This window comes from Penicillium vulpinum (genome assembly GCF_028829585.1).
Source record: "Penicillium vulpinum strain IBT 29486 chromosome Unknown utg000004l_segment0_segment0, whole genome shotgun sequence".
Lineage (NCBI taxonomy): Eukaryota > Fungi > Ascomycota > Eurotiomycetes > Eurotiales > Aspergillaceae > Penicillium > Penicillium vulpinum.
Window position 1 is genome coordinate 5,935,876 of NW_026643244.1, and position 20,592 is coordinate 5,956,467.

At 48.5% G+C, this 20,592-nt stretch overlaps 12 protein-coding genes across 12 annotated transcripts; 7 read left to right on the plus strand and 5 right to left on the minus strand.

The window, feature by feature from the left end:
• Positions 1–383: 383 nt before the first annotated feature.
• Positions 384–2,005, minus strand: N7479_010729 (uncharacterized protein; the record flags this gene model as incomplete). Its single annotated transcript, XM_057258420.1, has 2 exons — positions 384–1,068; positions 1,119–2,005. The coding sequence occupies 2 exons, from the start codon at positions 2,003–2,005 to the stop codon at positions 384–386; spliced, it is 1,572 nt and encodes a 523-aa protein (XP_057105878.1).
• Positions 2,006–2,443: 438 nt separating this feature from the next.
• On the plus strand, positions 2,444–3,257 carry N7479_010730 (glutathione S-transferase family protein; the record flags this gene model as incomplete). Its single annotated transcript, XM_057258421.1, has 3 exons — positions 2,444–2,495; positions 2,547–2,986; positions 3,042–3,257. 3 exons carry the CDS (start codon positions 2,444–2,446, stop codon positions 3,255–3,257), a joined length of 708 nt encoding a protein of 235 aa, XP_057105879.1.
• An 842-nt stretch (positions 3,258–4,099) lies between these two features.
• N7479_010731 (MDR family MFS transporter) lies at positions 4,100–5,840 on the plus strand (the record flags this gene model as incomplete). The annotated part of the gene is made up of 2 exons (XM_057258422.1): positions 4,100–5,064; positions 5,138–5,840. The coding sequence occupies 2 exons, from the start codon at positions 4,100–4,102 to the stop codon at positions 5,838–5,840; spliced, it is 1,668 nt and encodes a 555-aa protein (XP_057105880.1).
• Positions 5,841–6,284: 444 nt separating this feature from the next.
• Positions 6,285–7,256, minus strand: N7479_010732 (uncharacterized protein; the record flags this gene model as incomplete). Its single annotated transcript, XM_057258423.1, has 1 exon — positions 6,285–7,256. One exon carries the CDS (start codon positions 7,254–7,256, stop codon positions 6,285–6,287), a length of 972 nt encoding a protein of 323 aa, XP_057105881.1.
• A 723-nt stretch (positions 7,257–7,979) lies between these two features.
• On the plus strand, positions 7,980–9,435 carry N7479_010733 (uncharacterized protein; the record flags this gene model as incomplete). Its single annotated transcript, XM_057258424.1, has 5 exons — positions 7,980–8,227; positions 8,279–8,601; positions 8,649–8,950; positions 9,018–9,183; positions 9,248–9,435. 5 exons carry the CDS (start codon positions 7,980–7,982, stop codon positions 9,433–9,435), a joined length of 1,227 nt encoding a protein of 408 aa, XP_057105882.1.
• A 348-nt stretch (positions 9,436–9,783) lies between these two features.
• Positions 9,784–10,618, minus strand: N7479_010734 (uncharacterized protein; the record flags this gene model as incomplete). The annotated part of the gene is made up of 3 exons (XM_057258425.1): positions 9,784–10,151; positions 10,204–10,293; positions 10,345–10,618. The coding sequence occupies 3 exons, from the start codon at positions 10,616–10,618 to the stop codon at positions 9,784–9,786; spliced, it is 732 nt and encodes a 243-aa protein (XP_057105883.1).
• Positions 10,619–12,031: 1,413 nt separating this feature from the next.
• On the plus strand, positions 12,032–12,705 carry N7479_010735 (uncharacterized protein; the record flags this gene model as incomplete). The annotated part of the gene is made up of 2 exons (XM_057258426.1): positions 12,032–12,269; positions 12,320–12,705. The coding sequence occupies 2 exons, from the start codon at positions 12,032–12,034 to the stop codon at positions 12,703–12,705; spliced, it is 624 nt and encodes a 207-aa protein (XP_057105884.1).
• Positions 12,706–14,256: 1,551 nt separating this feature from the next.
• N7479_010736 (uncharacterized protein) lies at positions 14,257–14,776 on the plus strand (the record flags this gene model as incomplete). The annotated part of the gene is made up of 2 exons (XM_057258427.1): positions 14,257–14,463; positions 14,525–14,776. 2 exons carry the CDS (start codon positions 14,257–14,259, stop codon positions 14,774–14,776), a joined length of 459 nt encoding a protein of 152 aa, XP_057105885.1.
• Positions 14,777–15,121: 345 nt separating this feature from the next.
• tpcG (oxidoreductase tpcG) lies at positions 15,122–15,919 on the plus strand (the record flags this gene model as incomplete). Its single annotated transcript, XM_057258428.1, has 1 exon — positions 15,122–15,919. One exon carries the CDS (start codon positions 15,122–15,124, stop codon positions 15,917–15,919), a length of 798 nt encoding a protein of 265 aa, XP_057105886.1.
• A 505-nt stretch (positions 15,920–16,424) lies between these two features.
• On the minus strand, positions 16,425–17,014 carry N7479_010738 (uncharacterized protein; the record flags this gene model as incomplete). Its single annotated transcript, XM_057258429.1, has 3 exons — positions 16,425–16,784; positions 16,837–16,934; positions 16,984–17,014. The coding sequence occupies 3 exons, from the start codon at positions 17,012–17,014 to the stop codon at positions 16,425–16,427; spliced, it is 489 nt and encodes a 162-aa protein (XP_057105887.1).
• Positions 17,015–17,488: 474 nt separating this feature from the next.
• N7479_010739 (glutathione S-transferase family protein) lies at positions 17,489–18,298 on the plus strand (the record flags this gene model as incomplete). Its single annotated transcript, XM_057258430.1, has 3 exons — positions 17,489–17,540; positions 17,594–18,033; positions 18,089–18,298. 3 exons carry the CDS (start codon positions 17,489–17,491, stop codon positions 18,296–18,298), a joined length of 702 nt encoding a protein of 233 aa, XP_057105888.1.
• Positions 18,299–19,100: 802 nt separating this feature from the next.
• Positions 19,101–20,369, minus strand: tpcE (Zn(II)2Cys6 domain-containing transcription factor tpcE; the record flags this gene model as incomplete). The annotated part of the gene is made up of 1 exon (XM_057258431.1): positions 19,101–20,369. The coding sequence occupies one exon, from the start codon at positions 20,367–20,369 to the stop codon at positions 19,101–19,103; it is 1,269 nt and encodes a 422-aa protein (XP_057105889.1).
• Between the last annotated feature and the right edge of the window lie 223 nt (positions 20,370–20,592).

The following is a 20,592-nucleotide window of genomic DNA, read 5'->3' on the forward strand; positions in this document are numbered from 1 at the left end:
ATAGTCTGTCTGTGTTTAATTTTATTATGGACTGAGCGAGACTCGCAATTGGATCCAACATCCAACAAATATATATCGGGCTTGGCACGTGCTCAACTGAGTATACTTTATCAACATTTCAAGTTCAGATCAAGATCCCATATGATAATTAACTTATTCTTCCATGACAAAACATTCAACCTGCTAAGGTTGGCTATCACTGAACATAAGCTTAACACACCCAAAACCTAATCCATGTACAGGTATGGGCCGAGTGGGTTTTGATGAACTCTAAACATCTCTCTAATAATATAGAAAGTATCTTTATTCCATGAAGAGAGAGTGCCGTTTCAAAACTTGCAGATCGTTCAATCTGAACGGTCGCAGACCAGTTAATCTTCTCCTTAAAAGCCGAGAATCTTGTCCAGAGCGATATCAGCCTTTCTCTTTTCCGCCAACAGAGTGTCCGGGCTCCGCCGTGGGATAAACTTCATATTTAAGGGGTTCGGCCGGGATGCGACCCCAAACACGAAGCCGGTGCGATCATCGGTATCTAGCGGCCCGGTCGGCACGAAATCGAAAGCCCAAATAAGCTGCGCCATGGTGATCTCCATCTGCTGAAAGAAAAAGTCCTTGCCCGGGCACTCCCTCCGACCAAAGCCAAATGTATATAAGGGTTTACGGTTCTGAGTCGAGGTTCCGTCCTTGATGCCGAGGGGGTTGCGGAGGTAGCGCTCGGGGATGAAGCTTTCAGGGTCGTCATAGAACTCCGGGTCGCGCTGGATGGTCCACACGTTGGTCATGACTGTGGTGCCCTTGGGGATGCGGTACCCGCGCACCTCGACATCAGCCTCCACCTCGCGCGGGAGGGGGATGGGGGTGGGAGCATGCCACCGGAGCACCTCCATCACGCATGCATGTAGGTACGGCAGCCGGGCACGGTCGATATGTTCGGGTAGGAGCACTTCGTCGCCTGCCCCGAGCACTTCATCGATCTCGGCTTGTACCTTGCGCAGTACGTTTGGGTGCTTGGTGAGGGCAAGTACGATTGTCTCGAAGGTCGCAACGGTGGAGGCGAATCCGGCATCGCTGTGCACGTGTTAGCTTGAATATTGGATGAAGGGAGGAGAGGAGCATACAGCAGTCCACCCATCATGATTTTGATTTCCGTCTCCGACATGCGCAGATCAGGTGCTGTGGCCGGGTCGGCGGATTGGCTGAGTAGTGCGGGGATGAGACCCCGGAACGAGCCGCCATGCTCTATCTTGGCCACACTCATCAAAGTGTCGTAAGCCTGCAGGACAGCCTTGCGGATACTTGGTGCCCGGCGCTTCCAGTCAGACAGTACGGCAGGGACCCAGCGCAAGAAGGGTATGATGTCGGCTGCGCCAGAGACCATGATCTCCTCGAACACGATTGTCATCTGGTGGTAGTCGTGCGTGAAGTTGTCTCCGAATGCCTTGACGGGCGCGCCGGTCATGAGAGCAACCGGTGTTGTTATGGCCCATTGCGCCAGGTCATCCGCCCAGTCCCCGTCCGATTGATATATATCGTATACCAGGCGCATACCGATCGCCTTGGCCATAGGGGCCAACTTAAAGAGTCCCGCGCCGCTTAGGTAGTCTTTGGTAACAGCGCGGAGGCGCATGGCATAGTCATTGTTCATAAACACAGGATGTATGTGCTTCCCCTCCGGAATTACGTGCTCTTGGGCGACGTATCGCGGGGGCCGCGCCGAGAATACTGTCGCCTTCTTGACGATGAGCTCGTGTACGAGGGCGGCATCATGCAGGGCTACCGCGTTTTGTGAGCCAAGCTTGAAGCCGACAATAGGGCCCCACTTCTTAGCCCATCCATCGAAGGCGAGAAACGGCAGACCTTGAGGAATTTGGTGCAGGTTCCCCACAATTGGGAGACCCCAGGGACCAGGGGGAAAGTTTGCGGGGCGGGTAAAGAACCGGCGCCACACCGCCCACGTGGCAAGTGTCAGTGCCGCAATCGAGGCGACGATAGTTGGCGAGGCCATCATGTGTGCTTTACATATAGACTACTAATATAGTACATCACCATTGCATAGAATGCTTCTACAGCTGTTTTATGTAGCTCGCTATTCACTATTACATCATGAGTCGGCTCGGGATATAAGTATGACAACGGGGCTCCACGCCGAAACACTCCCCGGCGCGATCGGGCTTGCCTATGGGTGGTGTACGTCTCGCCGTTATTTTTGAATAGCCCCGGCAAGGATTACATCTCTTTTTGCTCCAGCAAATTCCGAGGTTCTCTATCTCGAGAGTTAAACGGATGGCGCGATCGAAATCCCCCGCTACCATTATTCATCCATGAGCGGGGTGCCGCTCCTACAGTACAAATAGTACCAAGCCCCCCGTGCCCATCCCCAAAACCTGGCAAGACACCCGAAATTGCCTTTTGGAATACCGTGCGGGAAGAAAATATATCAAAAATGGCCGTTGCTACACCGAAGATCAAGTTATACACCAACCATAACTGTCCTTGTTCGTACCCCCGGTCCCATGTCCGCAATACCCCGACTAACACCGCTTTAGGGGCTCATCGCGCTCATATTGCTCTCGCGGAGCTGAACCTACCATATGATGAAGAAATCATCGACCTCTATGTGCCTCGCACCCCAGAATTCCTAAAGATAAACCCTAGGGGGCTAGTCCCGACATTGGAGTTTGACGGCGAGATCATCACCGAGTCGGCCATTGTGGCCACATTCCTAGCTGACGCTTTCCCCTCGAAGCTGTGGCCTGAGTCGACGGATCCTCAGGGTCCCCTCATGCGGGCGAAGATCAACTTCTTCACCGATGCATACTTCTCGAAAGCCCAGAGCCATTGGGGCAAATTGCTGGTGGCAAAGACGGATGAAGAGGAGAAGACCGCGGTGACTGCGTATATTGACACCATAGTCAAGGAGGTTGATCCTCTCCTCGTCGACGCCGCACCGTTCTTTGGTGGAAGCAGCACGCTCACGCTGGCTGAGGTGAGTGCTCACCCTAGTCGCCGACATGACCTTCATTCTAACATATCATTTTCAGGTACTGGCCGGATCCTGGCTTCTGCGTGTGTACGCGCTCCCTAGCCATGGCTTAGTCCCCTTATCTCTACTAGAAGACCTCGCTATCAGAGCGCCAAACTTTGACAGGTGGGCCAAGGAGGTTATCAAGCACCCGAGCGTCCGCTGTATCTGGAACGAGGAGAAGATTATTGCCGGCACAAAGGGTTGGATCGCCAAAATGAAGGCTTCAATCTAGAATAAAGTAGATATGTCGCGAGCCTGTGCAAGCCATATGCTTCAAATGACGTGACTGCCTAGTCGGGGTTACAAGTAAAGCCAAACATCACAGAGAGCTAAAGATTTAACTTGACTGCGATTGTACGATTACTCTCACCATAACTATTAGTCGTGCTGCGTCAGTGTATCAACGTCCTGTGGGGCACTTGGTTATAATCCAGAATCCGAGAACATCTACACTTCCCAGCAATAATTTCTAGATGCTCCACCCTCCTCAGGGTTAAGAGCTAGCTAAAATAGAGAGTTGCAGAGATAAAGGCGTTGTGATTTGCGTATATTTCCTCTATTTCAAGTGTGGCTGTCAGCCCAAATTCAGAAATCCGGGAGTAGCTTAGTTTGGCAACCCATCATAGCACTGATATCCGATTTCTTCGCTCAGCCCAACTTGGTCGCCTATACGTATGTTCGTCGGGAGATTGATGTGTCGTCGGGGTATTTTTTTTCGGGCCCCCGCAACGCTTGCATTATGATTGGATAGACGCGACCATCGGCCTCTTTCTTCACCACCCATCCGGGAAATTGGGTGAAATGCACCGTAATTCATTGATTGATCATGCGCTCGACCTTGAATGTGAGAATAAAGAGAAGACCGGGATGATCACCTTTGAACGGAGTAAAATCCGTTTGCTAGGGAACATGCAGATGCAGGGATTATCTTGGCGTTGTTTGACATTTGTCAGCTCGCTCGCTCAGCTCGCTCTCTCGGCTTCAACTTCGCTCCGGACAATAGACATACTAAAAACGCACCATCACCAATATGGCGTCTAATGCTTCCCTAGATGAGCTAAACCAGCACTCGTCATGTCGGCGCCGGAATCTACCACAGAAAAAGCCGTTCCTGGCTATCCCACCACCACCGCTAGTTCTAGCAATGGCGAGGATATCGCGGTAGACGAGTCCACGAGCGATGACGAGCCCAAGTATGTATCAGGCCTTCGATTATGGGCCATCATGTGCATTATATTCCTAGCCACGCTGGTAGCCGCCCTAGATCTGGGTATCGTCGCCACGGCTATCCCAGGCATCACGAGCGACTTCCACAGCCTTGACGACATCGGCTGGTACAGCGGCACCATTTTCATTACTGTCGGCGCGGCCTCTCCCCTGATTGGCAAGCTGTACAAGTATTTTTCAGGGCGCTGGGTCTATCTCGGCAACGTGATCACGTTCCTGATCGGCAGCCTCATCGCCGCCCCGGCCCCAAATAGTGTTGCCCTGATTATCGGGCGCGCTATACAGGGAATTGGTGTCGCTGGTGTGCTCGGTGGCTCAGTGCTTATGATAACCTACATTGCTGAACCCAAGCTGCGGCCTATGATGATCGGCGTGTGGACTGGTGTGCTCATGCTTTCGACCGTCCTTGGCCCCCTGGTCGGCGGGGCCTTCACAACTAACGTGAGCTGGCGGTGGTGCTTTTGGATCAACCTGCCTATCGGCGGCCTCATTATAGTTATGGTGCTGCTATTTTTCCACATGCCCAAGCACATCAAGCCCACGCCGGCTACATGGAAGGTAATTCTGAAGCATCTTGACCTCCCAGGATTTGTTGTTCTACTCGTATCAGTTGTCCTGTTTACGCAGGCCATGCAGTGGGGAGGCCAGACCAAGTCATGGAGTGATGGCTCCGTCATCGCTACCCTTGTCATGTGGATCGTCTTAACCATTGCCTTCGTTGGTATCGAGTGGTTTCAAGGTGAATACGCCATGATCCCATTGAGAAATCTCAAGCCACGCCTGTTTTGGACCAACGCCTTGTATGGCTGGTTGTGAGTGCTCCTTTCTTCCCCAATTCGAAATTTATCCTCTTCTGCTCGGTTTAGCTAATTTGGAATCCTGCAGCGTGAATCTTGCCGATTTCCAGGCCCTCTTCTATCTTCCAATATACTTCCAATCCATCCAAGAGCAGTCAGCCATTACGAGCGGCGTGAACACAATCCCATTTGTCGCTCTCTTTGCTCTAGGGTCCCTGACTAGTGGATTCATTGTCTCAAAGACAGGTCATCTGCAGCCTATGCAGCTCGCCAGTGGGCTGCTAGCTACTGCCGGTGCCGCCTTGCTTTACACCATGGATGTCAACTCTGACAAGGGCCGTTACATCGGGCCTCAGATACTCCTAGGTTTCGGTATCGGACTCGGAAACCAGATTCCTATGACAGCCTATCAGTTCTTCTCCACGCCCGAAAACGTCCAGGAGAATACTGGTATCATGCTCATGACTAACGGCATGAGCGGTGCCTTCTTTGTCACGGCGGCGTCGTGCATTTTTACCAACCGAATGCTGCAGACGGTTCTCAGCCTGCGCCCCGATATGGACCGGCAGACAATTCTGCAGACCGGAGCCTCTGAGATCTATGCTGTTTTCCACGGCGCCGATCTGGCCGCGGTGCGCCAGGCATACATGGTGGGCATTAAGGATGTCTTCGCTTTCTCTATCGCCGGCGCAGCTTGCACCGCAGTATTGCCGCTTATCATCCCGAGGAAAAAGTTGCCTGGCCATGAGAAAAAGGAAGTTGATGCGGAGGAAGCTGAGACGTCTTTATAAACTACTTTCCTACATATGGAACACTAACCTCGGAACCAAATTGAGATAGAGATATCAGATCATACCTGTGACAAGAGATTTCAGGTAGAAGAACACAAAATGGCATGATATATTGTACACTAGGTTGGGATATACATAATAGCATTGGACATTCTTTGCATATTTCTTTCTCTAAAGCGAATATGTGCTTGACAAACTGGAGGTATCTACTCTCGACTGGAGAAGGATTAGTTTCTTAATGCTGCACAGTTGACACTTGGAATCATATGACAGTGATTCAATGAATGTAAATATCCACTTTCTGTACTTCGGAATGTGACCGTACTCGTATTTCCCGAGGTCTACATACATACTCATCCTGAAGATCTAGGATGTAGTACATTATAAGTAGGACTACCGATCACGAGAATAGTCTTCACATTCCACAGCCTGTATTGTGATATTCTAAGCCTTCTCCGCGCAGGTGGAAAATATATCCAGCGTGAAGTTCCACACCGTCTCATCCAGACCACGCGCCCTCATTGGACCGAGCACAGCCTCGCTATCCTTGATCTCTCCAAGAGGGCCAACGAGGAAGATACCACCAGCCGACTTAGGCACAACCTCCAGTCCCTCAGGCACAGGAACCAGGCCGGGTTGCACAGCATAGCGATCGTTGGTGCTGTTGAAGACAGCGCGCTGACCAGCCTCGTCCTGGCTCATAGGATTCGGCGGGTTCAAGCCGAATGTATTACTGCGCGCCAGGCCAGGAGTTGCCACGGCGCCCGGATGTGCGTGTACAATGCTCAGGTGCGGGTTGAGACGGGCGATATACTCAAGCGCCAGTGTGCCCATGGTGCAGGCGTGGCGTGAAGCGTTCCACATAGACCAGTTCTGCAAATCGCGGAGGTCTAAATCGGCTTCATTGAGTGGAGTCTCTTCGCCCGCAGCCAGCACCGAGACGACACGTGGGCTGGGCGCGGCGTTGAGCAGCGGTAGCAGGCGCTGGACGGCGCGCAGGCGTGAGTAGTAACGCGTCGACATGGATGGGTCCAGTCCCTCCTTTGTGTCGATGCGGCCCTCGAAGGCGAAGAACCCGGGCGACATGAATAGAAGGTCGACTTTTGTCTCATTCTCTAGGACGACGTCGACGGCATGGTCAATATCCGAAACGAGCGACGCATCGGCTGTCAGCAGCGTGTATGTGCCGGTGGGGTTTTCCTGGCGCAGCGTCTCCAGAAATTCATCATGCGAAGCCACAGTCTTTGCGCGTGCGGTACTGTAGATATGTGGGGCGGTCGTAGATCTGGCGAAGTGTTCCAGTGCGCTCTGGCCGATGCCCGAGGTGGCCCCGATGAATACTGCAACGAGGCCCTGTGCCTGCGGCAGGCTCGCCAGGAGGCCGTTGGACTGCTGCACCGTGTCGAGGGTAACCATGATCAACCGTGCTGTGCTTCTGGGGGAGAGGATTGGGTAGTGAAGATCCCAATCCTGATGAAAGCTAATGTCACTTTATCTTCTCTCGTCGCCCTCGTGTATAGTCCGTCAATTGCCCGACCACAATTTGTCAGCGGGTACACCTTCCGCGCGTCGGTGGAATGATTGATTTAGATCACCGTGTTAGCATTAGTAAAGCGCTCGATATCTTTGGGCACCATCTATTGGCTAGTTAATGCCGTACGCGCGGTGACATCGGCCATCTAACAGGATCAAATACACCGGCCATATTGTGAACTAAGAGCAGATACACAGCTTGTCTAAGGCGGATATGCTAATTCGATTAGGAGCTGATAGACACCACTGTGCTCTTAGAATATCATTAGAGTAAATCGGGATACTTGAGGTAGGGGGAGGGCGGTGGTAAGAGGGTGGAGTTAGATGACCGTTATATATCACCCGCCTTTTTGGTAACATTCACAATGCGCAACTAAGAATGATGGAACTTAAGGGGATTTCTATGTCAAACCAGAGACGATACAGTTCAAAAACTGTAACATTGAATGCATGGAATAAAAGAGAATTATATACAAGAATGATGCGAGATACTGGTAAATCAAGGGGCTGGATCACGGCGATCTACGGAGATTGACTCTCGCCTGCCTCCCCCATCGTACCTACCACAGTACAGCTTGTTTCTTCTCATTTCCACTACGTAACCCAATGGCTTCTCTTATTAAATGGGCCAGTGTAGCATTTCGACGAGCCCCTTTACCCCCTCTTGTCTTTCGAACCAGCGGATTTGAAACGATCAGTCCATCGCAAATCCTCGAAGAAGAACTGTTTGAAGAATTCAAAAAAGGACACTATTATCCTGCAAAAATCGGCGATATTTTGCGGTCCAAGTACCAGATTGTCGGTAAACTGGGATTTGGTGTCACTTCCACAGTATGGCTCGCTCGTGATCTCGAGTAAGCCGAGTCTGTTATTTTCATCAAAACTTTTAATACTAATGATACTAGAGGACGTCAATATGTCGCATTGAAACTCTATACACGCGATGAAAGCAATACAGAAGAGTTTGAAATTTACCAGCATCTTAACAAAGGCAACATATCACATCCCGGATATCCCCACGTGAGAACTGCATTAGACAGATTTACGATTCCACACGACGGAAACTACCACCACTGTCTTGTCCAGAAGCCTATGTGGGAGAGTTTCAGAGATCTTCTATATCGCAATCCAACCCATAGGTTTACGGAAGATCTTCTCAGGGCTGGGCTTAAGCAAGTCTTTCTCGCGCTTGATTATCTCCACACGGAATGCAAGCTCATCCATACAGGTACGGATATCGGGATCTTTCTAAACCATATCGTTCAGCCTTTACAGATATCAAGAGCGACAACATCCTCCAGGAAATAGAAGATCTATCTATCCTAGACAGCTTTTCTAGAGCCGAGATGGAGCACCCCTCACCGCGAAAGTTTGTTAATAATATGCCAGTCTACGCTTCTCGGCGGTTTGATTTGCCCAGGGTGTTTGGCATGGCAGTTCTCAGCGATTTTGGCTCAGCTGTACAAGGGGATGAAAGAAGAAATCACAATGCTCAGCCGGACGTTTATAGAGCGCCAGAGGTTATGTTAAAAGCTGAGTGGAGCTATCCGGTTGATATATGGAACGTTGGTATCATGGTAATTTGCTATCTCCTTTTGCAAATCCCCTCTACTAGATTAAAAAATTAATCACTATAGGGGCTAGGCGTGGGACCTATTTGAGGGCAAGCACTTATTCGACGGTAACGACCCTGATGGAAAAGGGTATTCCACGCGTGCGCACCTTTCTGAAGTTATTGCAATGCTGGGGCCGCCTCCTGTTACTCTAATCAGGCGCGGGACGCGCAGCTCTGAGTTCTTTACCGAAGATGGTACGTGAAGGATGTCCTTGAAGTGGAATTTATTGTGTATGCATGCGGCTTACACTATTATCAGGACACTGGAAAAGTGATATTGAGATTCCGAAAGACAGGTCCTTGCGTAACTCAGAAGAATTTCTTAGTGGCCGAAATAAAGAGTTGTTCTTGAAGTTCATGATGGGGATGCTCCAATGGAAACCAGAAGACAGAAAAACGGCCAAGGAACTACTACAGGATCCTTGGCTAAATGGCCATTCGATCTAGTTCGGAGAAAAAACAATTCAAATAAAGCATCTAATGAAATACAAAAGCCGTTTCATGTTTCATATTTAAGTTTGAAATACATGCGACCGCGGAGTGGTGGTCTGTAAAATAAAATATCGCTGGTATAAATTTACATTCGACGGACGAATGTCTTTAACGGTATACAGCTGCACATCATCTCCGTATGGTGTACTTCCTCTTGAGACACGGAAGAAACGGCATTGGTGCAAAGAAGCGTAACTTCATATAGTATAGCTCGGTACAGGGATCTGAACTTAAAACAAAAGCAGAAACATTCGGGCTCTGAATTCTATCTGTGACTCCAATACATGCAAACGAGAAGTAGGTCTAGAACTTCTTCTGGTACTTCAACTTCTTGAGATCATCAAGATCGTCGACCCGAACGCGCGAACTGCGGACATTGGGATCGGCTAGGAGCAGCTCGTACACATTCGCAAAGTCTGATGACTTGGTAACTCCATGCTGCTCAGCAAGTTCATCAATCTCGACACGGTATCCAAGGTAAATTTCGTTGAAACGGACGGTTGTAGACTCGTTCTCACGGGCGGCGGCCGTGGTCATAGGGAATAAAGCGCCTTGGGTCATAGCCGGCACGGGGTGAGTGGCCAAGTCGCCCTGCGAGCCGGTGCAAATCGTCCATGTAGTGGCAGGGTTCTTCTGTTCTAGCAGATAACCGATAGTATCCCGATAGGCGACTGCGAAAATTTTGTCAGACTTTGTAGGGACCTTAGGATTGGGAAGACTTACAGAAATTGGCCTCGAAGGAGACGTTAAAGTTGCTGCGCAGCTGGGCGGTGGTGATCTCGGGGAGGGGAGTTGTAGTGTACTCGCCGCCAACTTGGAAATGTTAGTGGACATTGACTGAAAATAACATTGTAGGTAACCAACCGCTAGAAAACACATGCTGGAAAGCTGGGAGCTTGCCCTCTCGGACTTGTTCAACGACACCCTTTATTCCTGAGTCTGAGAGAACATTGGCTTCAGCGAAAGTGATTCCTTTCGACGATCCAATCAACTTCACGAGCTTGTCTGCTGAGCTTTGGTTGCGAACAACAGCCAAAACATTGCGCTTGGAGCGCAAAGCAGCAGTGACGGCTGATACGCCGATATTTCCAGTAGATCCGACAACTAGAACGGTCTCCATGATTGCTTTGAGCGACATTGATGCAAAATCCAAAGATGCTCAGTTCGCTTTTGTATTACATTTTTTTTTGACTTGACATATTCTTGAATGAACATGGAATTACTCTGCGATGACAGATCAACTCGCGAGTCGGTAGTAGTCGGTGTTCCAAAGACGCGAAACCCGGCGGAGATGACATATTCAACGAGATTACTATTTTCCCCTCGTTGCTCTGGCGAATCAGGCTTTACGATATTTTGCCAAGTAACAGGGATCTACGCCTACGTGACATTTGTCTTAGTAGATCCCTGCATTTCCCACGAGGCATGTGTGTTAGCTTATGAATCGCCAAACATCCCCGCATCAGGCCGTCAAAGATTATGGGGAGATCCATCCATAGCCCCACCGATTACGGCAGTCGATTTGGGCCAATTTTGGCAATGCTTATCAATACATATTGAAGAGGGGAATGCCCGAGGCAGTATGCTCTCTGGCATACGGGTCGATTCAGCAGTGTACATTCCGCCTATTCTAAACGCACCTTTCTTTTTATTTCTGCTACAACTATACCACCAGCCGTCAATATTGAGCCGTACAGGGATGAGATTATCTGTCTTTCTCAATCAGGTACCTCTTCAAAGGATATATATAATGTCAGAAATACTATCTGCAATACTAGATGAAAAGATGGTATTGTAAGAATATCACGTGACAACTACAACTCAGACCCAACCCAGTCTGGACCTGTGTTATAACATGCCCCTGGACTGGCGAGTTACACACTAGGCCAAAAAGACCACTATATCTGAGCATCACGCTCAGATATTGCAGGCTCCGATATATATAGTGCGACATGACAACCTGCCCCAAATTGGGTTACAAAATAAGCAAACGCGCTAATTATATATATAACCCTATATATAATTCTGCTGGTTTAGTTGGTTTATAACTACCAAGACCCCCTTTTATAAAGATACTGGGTCAAACTGGGCCTATACTGGGTTTTCTGGGGCCCCAGTCACTGGATCTTGGTTGAGTCCTGGGTCAAGACCTTCGACCCAAAATGTTACATGCCAGATCTTTATGAACAAGAGTGCAGTTTATTCAAAATACTAAACATGAGGAGGGAAAGAAAAAGAGCAGAAGATTCGTGGGATCGAAGGTAATTGTGAGTCCCGCCCCAGAAATGCAAACCATGCAAACATCAACCTCCGTATCCAAAATCAAGATCCAATATCAATATCCGGCGACGGGAACAAGTTTCCTGGTCAACTTGGTCGCTTGTACGCGTGATTATCTGGCCTGAAACGTAAGGCAGAAAAAGGCAACACTGCCCTTGTCAATTGAACCAATCATAGTCGAGTATGTCACTGCGCCTCTTCAAATACAGATACCTAAGTTGCTCCTACCCTTTCTCCTTGAATTACCGCTTCTCTATCTCACACTTCAACCATGGATATCCAACGCCAGTTTCCTGGTGTCCACTGGATATGGGGAGGAGGTATCTCTTTTGTTTACGAGGTCCACCCTCGTATCGTGGTCAAAGTCCCCAAGTCTGGGGAATTCGAGAGGGAACAATTCCAAAAAGAGCTCGAGATATATCAAGTATTCTCGCAAAATCCGCCTTGTCCCTCCATTGTGCAGTGTTTTCACCTTTCCAGCAGTGGTATCTTCCTCGAGTATATGAGAGGTACAACCCCTATTGGCAGTTAAGAGGTTGTCTACTAATTTACCTCCTAGATATATCGCTTTCTTCTAGGATACAAAAAAACCATACTCGGGACCAGCAAACTATGGTAGTTACTACAGTAGAAAAGTTGGAACCTCTACCCCTGCGAAAAGAATGGATGAACGATCTCGCTCAAGCCGTCGCTTTCTTGGAATCCGTTAATCTTGCTCATGGTGATTTACGACCTGAAAATATTCTACTTGATCGCAACCGACTAAAGCTATCCGATTTTGACTGTACGGCGCCAATTGGTACAAATTACGAAGCTTGTATGGCTCCGTATGGCCGAATCCTCAATAACAATGAGTCGGACCAAGGGGAATGTGGAACTTTTGGCTTTCTTGGCCCTCGAAAAGAACAGTTTGCGCTTGGTTCCTTATACTATTTTATTATTTGATGAACTACGGCTTTGAGGTTTATGGAGATCGCTGTCTTACCGAGGATCCTTACGACCATGGTCCTAAGGTCGTGGACCTACTACAGAATATGGAATTTCCGAAATTGGATGGCAATGCCCTGATTGATAATATCATCAACAAATGCTGGCATAATAAATATGTCACAGTCTCAGAATTAGCCGCGCACACGAAAACACTTTTGAACGAAAGAACCGATGCGATGGAAAGTAGCAAAGTGACCACCCTCCTCAAAAATCCTTTCAACGAACGATGGAGTATGGTCATGAGTAGCATAATTTATGGGATATGCTATGGCCTTGGAGTATGGTGGAGGTCGTTATTACAGAGTGTCCACGTCGCCGGGCGAGCCAGTGGCGACAATCGTGATATGGATCAAAACTGCATGGAAGAGGATTTTGTTTCGAAAAGGGAATTTTGTCAGGACCTGGAGAAACGTGGTCTTCTTCAAGCGCTTTCTTCAGGCGAGCCTGAGCAAATTGGATTCTCTTTTGATTGGTATAGATACAGTCTTTAATGTTGAACTATCATACAAACTTGATGAAACCTTTGCGAGCAATGACAGTAAAGCTATATATGGTGAAGTACTCTTGCTCTTCTGTCAATGCGTGTCTTGGACTGCGTTGAAGGAAACATTATATTCAATGCTTTCAAAGGGTTTGAACAAAATGGTGGTACAAGGGACAGAGGGAAATGGGTGGCTCCCAAGCAAAATGCTGCATCTTCCAGGCAAACCTTGGAAGCAAGGTACAGTTACGTAATTAGCCTCTAAGCCCAGAGCATCGTATCAGAAGCAGGACGGAAAAATAAAGAGAAAGCCTTAGGGGCAAACAAGCTTGGGATTAATAGGCCAGAGGCCAGTTAATTTAAATCCAAGCTTCATTATATAGGGCCGCGTTTTTGCACCTATTGTACAACCAATTGTCCATTTATAAAATAGCTGGATCCATTGGTATACTATAATATCATTACAAACCCCGAAAGGGGTGCGGGGCGAAAGCGAAGGGCCGGGTATAGTGTAACTGTACTATATAATTTTTACTGAGTTTCTGTATGGCAGAAACCGCATTGTCAAAATTGGCCTAAATCGACTGCCGTACACCGATATCCACTGGCCTTAAACAAATTTCTTCTTGCGTCGGGCGTCGGGACAATTCAGCTTCAGCGAATCAGGCTTCTACCGATCACCCAGCTCAAAAAGCATGATTGGAGAAAAATTTACCCCAAGAATAATAAAAAAGGGACTTATTTTATTACCAATGTAAGTAAAACTTGTTATAGTAAACCTGTTATGAATAGTCAGCTTTATTTTACGGTGATAGATTGACAGAAATTTTAACTATATTTAGTCGGTAGATTCGACTTGCTACGGGGAAGGACGTCTACGGAGTAGGAACTACAGTAATGTTCCGCACGCGAGGAGCCCGGTCAATTTTTGTAATTATCTACAGTAAATAAAGAGCCATTCAATGCAGTTATGACTGGTTGATAGTTTGTCTTAGCTTCGTAACACCACAGAATCCCACAAGAGAATGTCTGATACAGCCCATATTCAAGCGGTCACGCTAGACAAGTTCCTCACAGCATGGAAAGACCAGGCTGTGGAAGATACAATAGCACTTTGGTCCGACGACTTTAAACAACAGTTGCTGCCTTCCTCACTAGGCGTGCCGAGTCATTCGCGGGCTGAAAGCGAAAAGATCTACCCGAAGCTGACGGGAAGTCTAAGAAACTGGAAGGTTAGCAAAACATGTACTTATTTTTGAAGCCGCCCTTGGTAGCCTACTTACATTGAAGTAGCTGGATATCAAGGAAGTTGTTCATGATGTAGGGAGGGGCACCGCAGCTGTATATGCAACTTCGCAGGCCGACACACCTTTGCCAAACGAGAAGTGGACAACCGACTTTTCCATCTTTCTTTCTTTCACCGAGGATGGGCTGAGAGTGAATAGGCTAGATGAGATGGTGGATTCGGGATTCTATGCCGATTACTTCCCCAAGTTTCAGCAGTGGCTTAGAGAGAATATGTCGCCCAAAGAGGAGTCGCACTAGTCAAAATGGACCATACTGTCATATCGAGCTAGTGATATATATAAATCCTTGATAATGAACATTCTATTCCTCTGAGCGAATTCTACAAAATAAATGATTTAGAACGCATTGTTTAGATAATTATATATAAAATCGCACGCACGAGATACACACAGAGTCCGCTTGTTGAGACTTCGCTCTACACTGCGGCCTTTCAAGTAATACAGCCCCGCTCCCAAAAATGGTCCGACGATAACAACTGCGCACCCCACCAGCTCCGAGCTTAGTAGATATAAGAGCATAGACGAATCTCCGCCTTTGGAAATACCAAACTTCTTTAATCTCTCAATCGTCAGCCAGGCAGGGATGGCGCCTAAAATCTATGCCGTCTTGGGGTCGACAGGTAACTGCGGCACTGCGCTGATTACAAACCTGCTGCAAAATCCAGACACCCTGATACACGCCTACTGTCGAAACCGCTCTAAACTTCTACGACTACTTCCGGATATCAATGAAAACGACCGAGTCAGCATCTTCGAGGGCAGTATCGAGGACACCAAACTCGTACAATCGTGCATCCGTGACTGTCAGGCCGTGTTCCTGGTAGTTTCGACCAACGACAACGTTCCAGGTTGTCGCCTCGCTCAAGACACCGCCGCCGCTGTGGTGAAAGCTTTGCAGAGTCTAAAGGCCGAGAATATGAAGCACCCAATGCCAAAGCTGGTTCTTCTCTCCTCTAATACTGTTGACGATGAACTTTCTCGCCACGTGCCATACTTGCTCCGCCCGATCTTGTTACGCTCAGCATCGTTCGTTTACCAGGACTTGATAGACACTGAAAAGCTGCTCCGTCAACACGAGGACTGGTTGACAGCAATATACGTCAAACCGGGCATGCTTTCGGTTGATATCAAGCGTGGCCACGAACTGAGCTTCACGGATTCCGACCACGGCCCGGTCTCCTACCTGGACCTGGCTGCTGCAATGATTGAGGCGGCCGATGACAAACAGGGGCGCTACGATAACAAGAGTGTTAGTGTGGTCAACACGAACGGACAGGCTAAATTTCCGGCGGGGACTCCAATGTGCATCCTCACTGGATTGGCCAGGCATTTTATTCCTTCTTTACATCCGTATCTCCCGACGGATACGGGTCCCCGATAATGTTATACTTGAGCTGTATATGCTAGCTGGCTATGCCATATGACCCAATGAAATAATATTTATGTTTCTAATCGGTCTCCCCCTTGTGGACAGGAGTGAATTGTGTTATGGCCCAGGAAAACCTGCCAACAACTCATCTGTGGCCTAAGATCAATATGGAATAATCTTGAAGTATTTGCAACTCTGACGGCCCCAGCCATTGATGTACTCATCTGTCATGTCAGGTCGGTGCTTCCGCGATTACAGCGTGATAGAGGCAATGGAATGTTAACAAGTACTAGGTGGGACAGGCTGTGAAAGCTTGTTGTGTCCAAAGACTCGACACAATGTACAAACTAGTTATCACTTTAGCTGTGAAATATGAATTATATCAATGAAGCTGATAGGTGCGATTGCCGCTTTGATTGCATAAACTATACTTAAAGTGCGATTTGTACTGTCTTCAAAACCGCATCATGATGCAATACTTCGCATTCGTATCACGACGATGTCCAAATAAACCCATCTAATCATATGTGTAGAAGATTTTGTCAAACTCATGCTCTTTCCAGCGGATGCCTGGAAGGAGACCAGCCCACTTCCAGATACCGTCTATCTTGCGGTAGTGGACGGTGGAGTTTCCTGAAGCATGGCCTCTGCGCTGGACCTCAGTCAAATCATCATCCTTGTATCTCTGGTGAGTCACGCGCATCTGGTGGGTGCCGATGATGTAGTCCTCAGCCTCCTGTTCGAACTTTGAGACGCCGACGAAATGCTGGGACTTGACGCGGGGGTTGCCGAGGAAGCCTGGGTCTTTCACCATTTCAATGAACTCCTCGCGGGGAATGGCTTCCCAGTACTTGTCCATGAAGGCACGGTAGTCAATCTGTACCCCAGTCAGCTCCGGTTATTTTCCGAGGAGGGGTTCTTGAACTTACGTGAAGGGTCGGCGCTGCGTTCCGAAGAAAGCGGTCCCAATCCTTGGTGTCATAGCTCTCGGCCCACTCGAACATGGCGGCCTGGCAGCCGATCACATCTGTTGCTGTGTAAGTAGTGAAACCGGATGGGTTAAAGCGTTGACTAACCTTCTGGGGCAGGTTGTTTAGGGGCCACCATAGTGTTGCAGGATATCTGAAAGATGGTAGAATGGGGTACGAAGGCCTTGTTGGTGTCATCACTCTGGGAGGCGCGTATTGTATGTCTTTAATAATTTTTCTGTCCACTTCATTTTCGGGGGAAAGAACTCTGGATCAGCGATGTGCTGACACGAATTATCAATCATCCGCGGGGTATAACGAGGCGGCTCCGATGGGAGTCTCGGGATCGGGGCTTTGCAACAGGAGATCAAAATGATGAACCTCCATGTATGTGGGCTGTAATACAGGGAGCTTCTAGGGTCCATTTCGGTAGTTTGCCAGCTGCATTTTGGTCCAACTATCCGCTCCCCGAATTGTTCCAAAAGCGGGCAAATGACGGACTATATTAGTTGGTTCTAATAAAGATAAAGAGTAGTACTTGCAGAAATTTTTATTGCAACCTACATTTAACTCTCTCTTGATAGTTCAATTTGAATCGAGAAATCACATCGCAATGGCAGCTGGAACCCCCAAGATCAAGCTCTACACCCACCCCCTCAGCCCGTGTGCGTTCATACCTGCATCTGCCTCTCATTCTGAACTAATCATAGATTGATAGGGTCTCACCGCGTGCACATTGCACTCGACGCGCTAGAGGTGCCATATGAGCAGGAGATCGTTGATATCACCAAGCCTCGAACCCCGGAGTACTTGGAGGTGAATCCCCGCGGGCTAGTTCCTGCGCTCAGTTATGATGGGAAGATTCTCACCGAGTCCACCGTCATAGCCACCTTTTTGGCAGATACCTTCCCCTCAAAGCTGCTCCCACCTTCTACCAATCCAAATGGGCCCCTCACCCGTGCCAAGATCTCATTCTTCGTTGACACCTACCTCAACCGGGTACAGCCCTTCTTCATGAAGGCCCAACGCTCCAAGTCTGCCGAGGATCGGGCAAGCGGCCTCGCGGAATTCGTCAGCGCAGCTGCCAAAGAGCTCGATCCCCTACTCTCTGATGCAGCCCCATTCTTTGGTGGCTCTAGCGAGCCCACGCTGGCAGAGGTATGTATCATCCTTGGGGTAATGTCGCGAGGATGTTGAAGCTAATTCGTTGAAGGTATTGACGGGATCCTTCATCATTCGGGCTTACATTTTGCCCAAGCATGGCTTGCTGCCGGAAACCCTCCTAAGCGACTTGGCTGCGCAGGCGCCTAACTTTGACAAATGGGCGAACGAACTTATTACGCACCCAAGTGTAAATGGAGGGATTTGGGATGAGGAGAAAATTGTAGCCAATATTAGAAGACGGCTATCAGGACAAGCTTAGAAACAGTGGAATTTTGTTCATGAGAAGATAGCAATATACTGAATCGAGGCACAAAACCGCAATGCTCTTCTATCGGCCACACAAGACAGCGAGTCGTAGGTTGTAACCCTGGTACTTCTGTACAGTGCTCTAGCGTACAACAAGTCACAACTCACGTAAATCAGCCAAGCATGAAGTACAATCACATCCTTTTTATTCAAATGTGGAGGTTACACTGCCATGACCCCTCCATTTTTCAGGGGATCTAAAGGTCGGACCCCCTGTGGGGGACCCTGAGGATCACCCGCAGGTCATCAAATAGGGTAAGCCTTTCGGGCTTGGCTCGCATAAATTATACGAAATCACCCTATACGATAGGCACCCTTATTTCGCCCCCAAAGAACCTGAGACACGTAAGACCACGTCCCCTTTCTATGTATCGAGGTGTTGTATTTTCGCCACCGACATATCGGTTTTGAATTTGAATTTAAATTTAATCCATTTAATCCATTTGATAGCTGATATTGTTAAGGGCATATGTCCGCGGAGATGCAGAATTGTGATCCTGGGAAGCAACTCCCTGTATCTTGAGCCAACAAACGAACACCCGTAATATTAATTTAGCGGCAAAAGTGTTGGTGGCTTATTCACTTTCAAGTAAGAAAACACGAATATTTCCACCAATTTGTTACTCGCTGCTTGTATATCTTCATCGTGGATCTCATTGTCGTGTTTTGTGGTTCGTTAAAGTATTCATTCTAATTCCTGATATGTAGAGGCAGCACAAAATGTCAAAAACTCCAATGTAAGACGGTTTAGCCTGCTAAAATTGACGTAGCATGTTGATAACTACTGAGGATACCGTAGTAATACACTTGCGCAGATCTATCTCTATTTGGGTCAAAGTTGTAGGGGAAAAGGACTCCTTGATTGTTTTTGCAGCCTTGCGCTCCGCTCCTGCTGCCCCTTCCGGGTTGAGTCTTGGTGAAAGCTGATTTACCAATTGCTGCACGCGGTGCAACTCGCTGAGAATCAACTGGGCTGCCATGCGCTGTACGCTTTGATCATTTGTGGAGGAGCTCCCACCTGCCTGGGTTACTCCTCCGGACTGGTTTTGTGCCACTGCTGCGTATCGCCTCAAGACCTGGAAGACAATCATCGATAGCATGACCAGGATGTAGCCATCTTCGGTGCATGAGCATTGTAGCATGTTGCTAACTGCTTCGATGGTCTGTTTATTCTCCATGACCACGGTTTGAGCTGAGGCATAGCAGCCCTGAACTATGTCGTTGGAAGTCGTGATATCTTCGGTTACCGGCGAAGCTGGTGCTTTACTCGACGATGGCTTCAGGAGCTCCAATGCCTGCATCAGACAGCAGATTGTATGGGTGTGAGTTGCTGGCCGCGCTCGAGCGTTCAACGATGGAGAGGTTGACATATATGCATGAGATTTCGGGCGGTTAATGATGGCTGCTTCTTGAACCCGGGCGTAATTAGTCTCATCCGGAATAAGAAGATTTGCAAGATCATTGTTTTCTTGCATGAAGCTATTAGTTTCCAGCGTATCTAGCTCGAGGAAGTCAATTGACGAGGGAAAAAAGTCATCGAATTCGTTGCTTATTCCTGCGAACGTAGGTTCCATAGGCATCGACAAGCAGGAGAAATCGTCTGAAGACGACGAGGAGGGTTCAGCGCCAGCAATGGTAACCCCGCGTCCGGGTGACATTGATGTGGGAGTGAGACATAGACCAGTCATTGGGTTGTCCTTGGGTGTAGATAACGCGGCATCAGATGCTGAGTGTGTGGAGTCGGGCCACAGGCCTGGTACAGTCTGAAATTCTGATCGCTCGGCGCTGGTCGACTGACGGCTGTTATGGTTGGTATTGCTTGTGCTTGTGGGCTGGCCATTGTTAAGCTTACGCCCTGGACGTTTCGTGACAAAATATTCACAGGTGATATTGCGTCTTGCGCATCGCGAGCATGTTGGTTTTTCTTTGTGGCATTTGACCTTGGATAATGCACACGCATGGCAGCTGTCTCGTAATTTGTTGGTTGTTGACCCATTGGTCTGGCGTGGTGGTGTATGCGACATGGGTGACTGAGTCCTGGGTGCAGGTGCTTGAAAGTGAGCCAGTAAACCCGTCCCGGTGATCTACTTCCCGATATATATATAACGCCTGCGTGACGGCACTATTATACCCAGGCGAGGGAACCTGTCCCCTGTCGGGGTAGGTTCCAGGAATGGTAAATGCAGATGGAGAAGAGGCTCTCATATTACCGACATGTCACCAGTTCGACAGGGGTAAATATGCGAG